We start from the raw sequence: 10,894 nt of genomic DNA, 5'->3' as shown, positions 1-10,894 counted from the left end.
AGTGTATATCTTCGTTGGAAAGTCTGCCGTCCTGTGAAAAGAGGTACTATTAGCGACTGATGTTTAGACCCCAAATATCTGGAAGCTTCGTTGCATTCGCAACAACTATGCCACGTAGGGAGAAGACGCAACCACCGCGCACTAAAGGACACGAAGTCTTACAACGAAATGAAGACACGATGGGCTTTGATTGGGTCTTCCCGACTCGTTTCCATGGGCTCGTTAGGCCACACGCGGCGAGGACGGTTGGAATACGGTGACTTTTGGACATCAGAAGAAATCCACGATTCCCGTCGGACTTTTTCCGTTGCGATTGCGGTCCTCGCACGTACTCGCGTTTCTGCTGCCCTGCTCCTGCGTCTGAACAAGGTGGGCATTTAAGCAGCAGCAGTCGGTCTGCAGAGCATTCAAGGCGCACCAGAGCTTCGGCAGGTAGTCTACTGCTACGATCAACCCGCCCCACCTTTGGCTTTTCCTCGCATTGACGCTTCCACCCACCCCCGCCTTCGGTTTTACTTCTCATCGCTCCTCTGTTGAGATCTCGGGAGAGGAACATGGAGCCGGAGGGCGAGGGTCGCCTGCCAAGCCGTGGTGACGGTACCGGAAGCGGTGATACCGAGGAGAAGAAGGTGGCTCTGATGAGGATCTTCGTCGAGGGAAAAGATCCAGCTGCCAAGGTTCATCTTCCTCTGTTTCTGTTAATTTGCCTGGATATAGCTGGATGCGTTTATAGCTCTTAATTTTCTTGCTGAGCTTTCAATTCTGAGCGGCAGAGACTCTAAAAAGGTGGAAGAAAGAACAAAAGTAAGCAGAGTAACAGAGAATTCGGAGTGGTATTCCGGGAAAGATGAAAATACTCGCAACCAAACGAAAACTAGGATCCAAGAGAGTCTAACCTAATTTATACTTGTAAGATCTTGCATATGGAACTTATGTCCATCTTGTTACTGGTTCAGAATGAGAAGATTCAGATAGTGCCTAAGGGTAGGAATGAAATAGCTTGAGAGAGTCAGACGCCGAAGGGTCTCTCACCGTCACGTTATGGCTGCAAATTTTTTTTTCGCAAATGGGACTCAATCCCAGGAAATTAAAATGACCTGACAAATTGTTTCTCCGGCTACACTGGTTAGCACCTTCACTATATGCCTCCAATTTACTGAATTGTGTCCACACCCTCTTGCGAGTGTCTCCTGCAGGTACAAATTTTGATGTGCACGGTGCAGTAGAATGACTACCCATGTTTTTGTTAGACGTGTAAGTTTACACCGCATTATTGATTGAATGTTATTCATTTTAGACCATAAATTGTAAGCTGAGGTAGCTTTATGGTACATCAAGCAAAAATTGTGACTGCTTGTCTTCCCAACTTTCCAAAGACCAGTGCTTTTTATATGCCCATAATCACCAGTAGCTGAAGCAGCAGCTCATATAACAGGAAATTAGGATGATGGTGGTGAAAGAGCATAACCAATTTAACTAAGACTGAGGAGTCCGTGTTGCATTTATGAGTGTCTCCACTGTTTTCAAGTTTCTGCAGGCCCAAATTATGCAGGAACATAACATGAAACGTACCACACTCTAAATTAATTTTACTTCTTGGATGTTTCATTGAACTCAAGTAAGCCTACTGGATACTTTTTTTACTTGCCTGCTTTTGTGAGTGGTTTCTCTTTCAATTCATTGTGTTACATTCACATGGTGGATTTAAACTCTTCCTTCCCTCACCTTGGATTCCTGTGAGAATACGTTCACGGATGTCACACATCGCCATTCAAATCAACTCCTTTTGGGAGTGGGGTGGATGGGTGTATTTTTGTGTCCTCTCTTTTTTGTTTTGAGCATTCCTCAGAGTGCTATAGTTATTACATCCATTTTTGCTCTTAGTTTATATCTTTCTACATTGATGACAGTGCACATTTAGATGGTCCAAACAGATACTCTGCAGAGTTCTATACTTACTAGTTCTTCTCTTAGTTTACATCTTGCTACAATGATGACACTGCATATTTAGATGGTACTTCACATTCCAGACTCAGCACATGAACCTTGGCAATGTTTGTCCTTTGTTGTTGGCATTGTAGATGCATCTTCGCCAGTCATTACCAATTACCTTTTTTTTTATCTCTTTATTGTTAGCAAAAGGGAGAATCAATCCCCTTTTCATTTCACTAGAACTGAAAAAAATATGAACTGGAAATATATGTGAGACTGAGTGAGAGAGAGAGAGAGTACCAACTTGATGCTCTGTCCTACCATAAGTTTCCACAAACCTGTTCCAAACAATAGTTAACTGTATGTCTATTTTTTCCCTTGGACAACCAGTTTGTGTATTCATCAGGTGGTTTCTTGATTAAATGGTACTAAAGGGTATACTAAAGGGTATACCATACCATACCATACAATAGTTAAATGCTGTCCCCCTTTTACCACAAGCTATCGCAAAAGTAGATTCTTTACTTCTCGGCATGCATACCACCAATAAACATAGATGTGCTCGTGAATTTGTTAATCCAATTCTTTATTCTTCTAGGAAAATCCAAATCAGTTACTATTTTAGCAACGAAAGGGCCAAACTACAGATTATATACCTTTCATATGTTAACATATATCATGCATCTAGAAGTATACCTTTCCTGTAAAAACTTCCTGGCATCTCACGTGCAAGTATCTGAAATCCATGTATTTGGGAATTGGAACAAATGCTAATTATTCTTCGGTTATAATCATCCCTGTAACCCTCCTTTCTCCATTTCCATGATTTTTTTATGAAAAGAAAAATAACTTCTATTATTTCAAAAGCCTATTACAACCAGCACCTTGCTGGTCCAAAATAAGTAAAGAGCATAGGCCTTCTGCCTGTGCTATCTCCATTGCCATAATTATAATAATAGTATTGTATAAGATGTGACCATCCTTTTTTCATCGCTCTTAGTTTATGTAATCATAAATTTTTTTCATTTCGATATAGAACCATTCTATTGGATGTTGTGCAGCTTATTTAGATGTTATACATGATGCTTTATTATTTTTACATTTTCCCTTGGTTATTGGATTCCATTCTTTTTCTTTTGCCCAACACTTATTTACTTTCATATGGTGCTGGTGATTAATAAAGCAACTGGGAGTGCCAAATGCAGGAGGTAGACAACTTTATGCTCAGAAGGTTCTTGCGTGCACGTGACCTGGACATTGAGAAGGCTTCTTTTTTATTTCTAAAATATCTTAAGTGGAGGAGAACAGCAGTTCCTAATGGATTCATTTCAGAGGCAGAGATCAGGAATGACCTTTCTCTGAAGAAGGTGTTCATGCAGGGATTTGATAAGACTGGCCAGCCTATAGTAGTTGCTTTTGGTGCTAAACACTACCACTCTAAGCGAAACATGAATGAGTTTAGTAGTAAGTGTCACTTGATATGAATAGCAGTCAATAAATAGCACAATTATCTGTTTGTCTTATCACCAAATAATTGTCACTTATTAAAGACACAAAGTATGAGTTGAAGCATAACAAAACCCTGTTACTAACATTGTGGATGAAATTTCAGGTTTTGTCATATATGTTCTTGACAGAATATGTGCCAGGTAACTATAAACAATGTGCTGTTAGTAAGAAAGTTTATTTTTCATTTCACGTGATTCTATTTTAACTATCTCAATTCTGAACCATAATGTAAAGACAATGAATTGACAAATATTTTAATTGTTTGAAGCATGATTAAGTACTCATAGACGTTCTTTGATGCTATAGATGTGCTTTTATCTAAACCTTGACGTGCTTGCAGAATGCCTACAGGTCAGGAGAAGTTCACTTGCATTGGTGATCTTAAAGGTTGGGGATTATCAAACTGTGACATTAGAGCATGCATCGCAGCTCTAGACATTATGCAGGTTTGTCCTATGAAGCAAATTATTGACCAAAGTAACTAGGAAAACTATTCAGATTAAGGATTTACTTGATAACCTTGAACACAGTGATATTTCTTTTTTACTTCATAAGATAGCGTAAGAGTTGCCAAACTATTTGTCATTCCTCATGCCAACTAGATACATTAGTATCTAATGGAAGGAGCATCAAGATTTAAATTGGACATCAAGGTTTCTTTAGGATCATTATATGGATGATTATATAGATGATATCTTTCAAATTCCTTTCTGGCCCCCAAGGCTATCACCGAGAATACTTTGTATGATTCCCACTTCTCTGTTGTAACCAGGACCCTAGATATTAAATATAGACATTTCTTCTTTCTCCTATTTCACTCTTTTGTCTTTCTCCTAGTATGAAGAATAAGAGTGAATAGAACGAATATCTTCTGAGGAAGGATAAGAAAGAATTCAGTGACTTTCTTGAAAAAAGAGTAACCTAAGACCATTCTGAAGTATTAGTGAAATCACCGATCAAATAGAACCTTTGTTAAATGATAGGAGGATCTTGACATCAATAATGGGAAAGGATTAGTTAAGTTCATACGTAGAGGTACATGTCAAAAGTATGGTATGCAATACATTCAGGTATATTTGATATCCAGAGTTTAGTGAAAGCGTGAACAACCAAATTGTAATCAACATTTGTATGTAAAATTTTTGACATAAATATATAAATGTAGACCATAAGGTTTTATCATAGAAGAAATGAGAGAAAATAGGATGATCACTTCGAGGAGATCGACCTCTTAAGGTTTGTCAGAAGACTGAAATAATATTTCATTGATTGTCTAAAAGAAACGAAAACATCCCTATTTATAGAGTTTCATCTAAAGTCCACCAAGACTTGGACTCTTAATAAATAAATAAATAAGTATCAAATAAATCTCTATCTGACTCTTAGACCAACTCAATAAAATATTTATTCAAAGCTTATAAAATAAAGGCATCCTAACAATTCCTCCCCCTTCAAATCAATCTTGTCCTCAAGGTTGAGCAACATCAAACTCGGGGAGTTTCTCTTTCAATACTTCAATCACAATGTATCTACGATGCATCACAACCCGTTGATCAAGTAAGTACGGGCTCCACTTTTTGATAGTGTAAGTAATATGTCAGCCTTTTAGTGTAGTAATCGTTGTAGTTTTCTAAAGAACCCTCTCCATCTGATGGCTAGTGGCAGTTGTGACCTTACTTCCACATCTTCCCCTTAGGATCATCTGCTTTCCATTAATAAAAAACTTCATAATTAGTTTAGAAAAATTCCAAAAAACATCACCCAGAGTTGATAGCCATTCAATTCTAAGCACCACTTCAAAATCTTCTAAGGATAGCAAAAAAAAGTCCACAAGCAACTCTTGGCCCTGTATAATCAAGTTTATCTTCGAATATTTGTCATCACAAGTTAAAATCCATCCATCAGTAATTTTTGCTTCGAATTTGTCACAGTCTTCAATGTGGTAGGCCAATCTGTCAGGAACTTTACTATCTATAAAATTATTAGTACTACCAGTATAAATCAAAATTGTAATATACTGATGTTCCAAAGTTCCTCCAACTTTCATAGTTTGCGGGTCAGAATAGTTGGCTAATGTATGTACTGTATGTATAATAAGTCTAACATCTTCATCAAAATCTATACCTTCATGATCGGAGTCCATGTTGTTAGCTTCTGGTTCCTTCCTAATTGGTTCAATCATTAGAAGTTGCCCTTGTTTACATTAGTGCTCCTTACTCCACTTTTCATCATAATGCCAGCATAAACCCTTCACTGATCTTTTCTTGAGTTCTTCTCAGGTTAGTCTTCGGGTGTTAAGGTTTCAGTTGGGAATAGATGGGGCGGGTGGCTTACTGATCATCTGTTTATTATCACTTCTATTTCGATGATTTTCCCTACTGATTTTGTTCTCATACAAACATACAAACGAAATTACATCTGCCATAGTCCAAGGTTGGCAAGTTTTGACTTCATACCAGATATCTGGATCAAGTCCTTTAATAAATGTTCCCATCGGTTATCGTTCGGACTAATCTTTGGTTTGATTTAACAATCATTCAAATCTACTCTGATATTCTAGTACTATAGAAATATGATGAATTTTTGTGAGTTGTCCATCAACATTCTCATATTCATATGGTCTAAAGCGAATGAGAAGTCCTCTTTTGAATTGCTCCCATAAGGGGACCTCGTGGTAAGTTTCATACTAATCATGCCATTAGATTGTATCTCCATCTAGTTGGATTAAAGCTATTTCCACCTTGGATTCTTCTGGAGTTCTATAAAAACAGAAAAAAATTTCTGCCCTATAGATCCAACTGATCGGATCTCCATCTTCCCATCTTGGAAATTCCACCTTCGTGTGTGAATAGCTTGTATCTTGTTCTTGGTTCCTTTTCTCCGTGTCTCCAGATCGATTCAATGTAAGATTTGAACTTTTATCTTGTTAAAACTTACTAAAGATCTCCAATAGACTCTTTTTAAAATCGCTAAGAGTTTCTTACAACTGGTTCTCAATTATAGTTTCCAATGCTTCAATTTAGGCCTTCACTGAGTTGTTGGTAGCCATTGCATAAGACTGCAATTATGTAATCCCCAATTCTTATTTTTGAAGTCTGACCAAGGGCATCAGCACTATTCTATTTATTGTAACTTTAGATGACGTTGGCCCGAGATAGCATTGTGGATGTAGTTGGGACGTGAAGCTACCGAGGAAGTGGATGTCGAAAGGCTTGCTACGATTGTTGCAAGGAGGAAAGGTTGCTGTCTGGTTTCTATCGCTACGTGGGGTGAGAGCCGTAGAGCTAGAGGCAGTGGCATCGGCGTGGGGAGTGACTAAGGGTGGTTGCGTATGTGGCTACTATTATTGCAATCCAAGGGGAGCGATCGTCGAACAACTAGGGTTGAGGCTATATTGGTGTAGCTAGGAGTAGCTACCGAAGCTGTTATTAAGGCTGGGAGGCTGGCGTCGGTCGAGGCAGTGTTGAGGGCGTGGCTGGGAGGCGGCATTGACAAGGGTCGAGAGGCAGCGATGGTGGCAATCGGTTGCTACAACAACAGAGGGACCGACGAGTGCTACAACAGAGAGTGCTCTGTTTCTATCGCACTGCAAAAGAGGATGTTGGCAATGCCAAAGGATCGTGAGCAGTTGGGGAAACAATGATGGCTGCGACGGTCATGGTTGCCCTATTTCGGTTGTCGCGAGGAGGGATGGTCGAGCGGTTGCGGCTGTGACCCAAGGGGAGGCAGCAGGGTCGCGGTTAGGAGGCGGGCAACGATGGTCGTTGGTCGGGAAGCAGCAACAGTGATGATCGCTGGTCGAGAAGCAATGACGAGATGAGGCGTGACTGAGCGGTGGGAACGTTGAGGGTTAGGAGCAACGAGAAATAGTGACTACTGAGTGCTGGGAAGCGATCATGCAGCTGCGACGGGATGGGACACTAGCAGCACCGTCTCCGGCGAAGGCATAGCTAAGGATGACTACGAGGGAAGATGGGATGAGGCACCCCTTTCTCGCTCGAGCGAGATGGGGCGTGGTCGCTTAGGCATGACTGTCAGTTTTAACTTTCTTTTTTTTTTTTTTTTTTGGATGATAATGACTGAGATGATAAAGTGATATGAGAAATTACAATGGAAACATCGAGGATCGCTGTTCTAATACCAAATGATAAGATTCTGGGATTTTATCATAGAAGAAATTACAATGGGATGATAATTTTGAGGGGATTGACCTCCTAGGGATTGTCAGAAGATTGGAATAATATTTCATTGATTGCTGAAAAAAATAGATATATCCCTATTTATAGAGTTCCACACAAAGTCCATTGGAATTTAGATTCTTAATAAATAAATAAATATCAAATAAACCTATATTCGACTCTGAACTAAATCAACTTAATAAAATATTTATTCAAAGCTAAGAAAATAAAAGGATCCTATTGAGGAACAGTTTATTTTTCTTTTATTTTTTTTCTTATCTTTCTTTTTCATAGCTTGTTATTATTTAGATAAACCTAAAAGGAACTTATATATGCATGTAAGATATGCATGTCAGTACATGTGTACTTATATATCCACGATACCTGTGCAGTTTAAATGTTCACATAGATACCACAAAATTCCAAGTTATTCTTATTTTGATCTGTTAACTTGAAATTTTGTACATCTGAATTATTTTTACATACCTATTCTGTTTCCTGGAAATGTTAATATGAATTTTCAACTTTTAATCCAAACTTTAGATTTATTTTTCTTAAATATGATTAAATCTTGAGATTAAAAAAATGAACATTTACTACTTTGCATGACAGTAATGATTAGTGGTATCATTCAAGGTTGCATGCAGAGAACACACTAAGCAACTACAAGATGGTGTTCGACCCAAAGGTGATATGCAACTAATTTTGCATTAACTATAATGTGGTTGATGTTGATGATAGCACAATTAACTGGAAATGAATAATAACTAACATCCAAAATGCCAAAAATAGATCAAGCACTGACATTGTTGTATAGACATCTCTGAATTGGAAAATTGTCCATGCAACACAACTTTGGGACAATTTCAAAATGAGTTTGCATCTGTTGCTGAGTCAACTGATGTAGAACATTGAAGATTCGGTCAAAATGTTGAACATGGTAAGGTAGAAAAGAAAAGTTAGTCAAGTAGTGGTTACTTTGATAATCATCTTCCACCAGTACATTGGGATAGTTCAGATGAGGCCCTCAAACATCATTCCTCAGTGATGCCAACACGTCCAGAAAACTTATTATATGAACAAAACTGCTAAAAGGTCTATATTTTCTTCAAGGGACAATGTTTTATGCAGGTTGCTTTCTGTATCGACCTTAAAGCAAGTTATTCCCGGTTCATCATCTACCTATGGTGATGGTTTCTTCATTTTTGTACATGTCTATGGAAACCAACAAGTTTGCACATATATTGATTGCTCTGGTAGACAATGACGGCACTCTCTCAATCATGATGACATTGCAGAACTATTATCCAGAGAGACTGGGCAGAGTCTTTCTAGTCCATGTACCTTATCTTTTCATGAAGGCTTGGAAGATCATATACCCATTTATTGACAAAAACACCAGGAAGAAGGTAATTGCTTCAGAGCTTCCGTGCCCCTTCTCACTCCATTTCTACATGGGAATAGTAATTATCGTGACTTACAACACATTTGCTCAAGAAATTTAGTCTCTTACCGATACATCAAGATATTTTCTTGCTTTAGATTGCATGTTCTTCTTTCTTGATCCTTCCGTAGAAATGACATTGCCTTTGTACAGTTTGTTTTCGTTGAGGATAAGAACCTAAGAGCCACATTGCTGGAGGACATTGATGATAACCAGCTCCCAGAAATCTATGGTGGAAAGCTGCCGTTGGTCCCCATCCAAGACCCTGATCCATTGGATCCCACTCATGTTGCTCTTAGGGATGATAATTAAGTAGACCAGAGGAGATACTAAGTTGGAATCATCACTTTGTCCGTGCATAATAATCAGGTATTCCTGGAGACGTTGTGCTATCCAGTTTGCCACCTTCAGAAAATGTCGTGCATCAGCTGTGCTGAATGGTCAGGAGAAGTGATGCCTTGTTGCATCAACCGTTTACTGAATCAATCAGGGAAAGCAATGCCTTCAGTGCATTCAGATTAACCTGAACCTTTTAGGTTGTTTCGCTTTGAGGAGTCGTATGAATTTATTTTGTTTAGTGGTGATCGTATATATACCAATAATAAACAGGAACACGAATGCATTGCAACCGTTACTAATTGTTAGTGTTTTTTAAATCATTGTATTGTGATATGATCAACCCAAATTATCTCTCAACTTCACCCCCTTGTTATTGTTTTGCATGTTGATTTTGATCGTTTGGAAGCTTTTAGTAAGAATTTTTTGAAGATTTTGTTTGGATCTAAGTCGAATTAATGTTGGTGATCTTTAACATGAAGGAGGTCGTGCATTAATTATCCAAAGGGGGCCTGTGAGGCAATAAGAAACAGGTGCTAATGGAGGATTTCCAGCAAGCTACTCAAAATGAAGTCACCAAAACAGTGCTCGTCCAAAGAAGATAGCGCTATCCTCTGCTCAAGCACGAGACTAGCTATCATAACAACATGCAATTATAAGTCGAAGCAGAGCAGAATGGGATTCTTGGACGCTACCATATCCATATCGTACCGATGATAAGCCACCCATGTGCATGATTATTGTGCCGACCGATTTATCCTCCCTTGACTGATGCACGGAGGAGTATTCTGAGGGAAGAGGAAATGGAAATACGCATGACCTGACCTGACCCACCCCACGCCACTCCCTCTTCGGCGGTCAGTGGTAGCCTTCTACCTCCTCCCTCTCTCCCAACCATGAAACCTTATCATAAAGAAAGATATCAACCAAACAAGTTTAGGTAGTGAGACAGCATGTTTCAACGAAGGCAACTGAGAGGATGATATGTTTCTGAATTCTACGTGACCTGCGCTCGTGTGTCTGCATGTGTTTTACCAGTATATGTAGAGTAAACAACGAAGTCAATTAAAGATGCTCAAACAAACACTCCAAGCATCCCATTCCACAAGCTTTCAGGTCGACATGATCTCTTATCCGTGGGCTCCCCGAGAAAGCCATGCCATATATGCCAAAGATATTGAGATGAACAGTATCGATCTAGCATGCTTGCCGGTGCAGCTGTTGGCGCTGGAGAAAAGAATTGCCACTTGATTAAAAACGTCATATCTGACAGCCGAGCTGCTTCCATAGTGTTCCATTAGTTTTTCTTGAGGTGCGTATGGAGATTACTTTTTATTTATGGCCATGACCCACCAACTGGAAGAATAGGAGAGTAGGTGACTTTTGAGAGTGACGGGAATGGAGTCGATGCGAGTCGATTTAAAGAGATGATAAGGTGGGAGAGCCGTGGTTGCGAGTGCTGCGCCTGAGAGTTGAGGCCTAAGCCATGAAGTTC

At 39.3% G+C, this 10,894-nt stretch overlaps 1 protein-coding gene across 2 annotated transcripts; it reads left to right on the top strand.

Annotated features, from left to right (window-relative positions):
* The first annotated feature begins 218 nt into the window (after positions 1–218).
* Positions 219–9,767, top strand: LOC135650861 (uncharacterized). Of its 2 annotated transcripts, none has more exons than XM_065170502.1 (6): positions 219–677; positions 3,138–3,396; positions 3,545–3,581; positions 3,782–3,887; positions 8,918–9,028; positions 9,217–9,767. In XM_065170502.1, exons 1-6 carry the CDS (start codon positions 555–557, stop codon positions 9,373–9,375), a joined length of 795 nt encoding a protein of 264 aa, XP_065026574.1. In that variant the 5' UTR covers positions 219–554; the 3' UTR covers positions 9,376–9,767. The 2 variants fall into 2 exon arrangements, with proteins under 2 accessions (XP_065026574.1, XP_065026581.1); XM_065170509.1 differs by having other exon boundaries at positions 550–677; positions 3,116–3,396.
* The last annotated feature ends 1,127 nt before the right edge of the window (positions 9,768–10,894 follow it).

This window comes from Musa acuminata, chromosome BXJ1-4 (genome assembly GCF_036884655.1).
Source record: "Musa acuminata AAA Group cultivar baxijiao chromosome BXJ1-4, Cavendish_Baxijiao_AAA, whole genome shotgun sequence".
Classification (NCBI taxonomy): domain Eukaryota; kingdom Viridiplantae; phylum Streptophyta; class Magnoliopsida; order Zingiberales; family Musaceae; genus Musa; species Musa acuminata.
Note: the sequence above shows the minus strand (reverse complement) of the source record. Positions and strands in the feature narration are given on the sequence as shown.

Coding starts and splice junctions, on each gene's coding strand:
- LOC135650861 (XM_065170502.1), top strand. CDS start 555: ATGGAGCCGGAGGGCGAGGGTCGCCTGCCAAGCCGTGGTGACGGTACC. Junction 3,397..3,544: donor AAACATGAATGAGTTTAGTA/GTAAGTGTCACT, acceptor ATGAAATTTCAG/GTTTTGTCATATATGTTCTT. Junction 9,029..9,216: donor ACAAAAACACCAGGAAGAAG/GTAATTGCTTCA, acceptor GCCTTTGTACAG/TTTGTTTTCGTTGAGGATAA.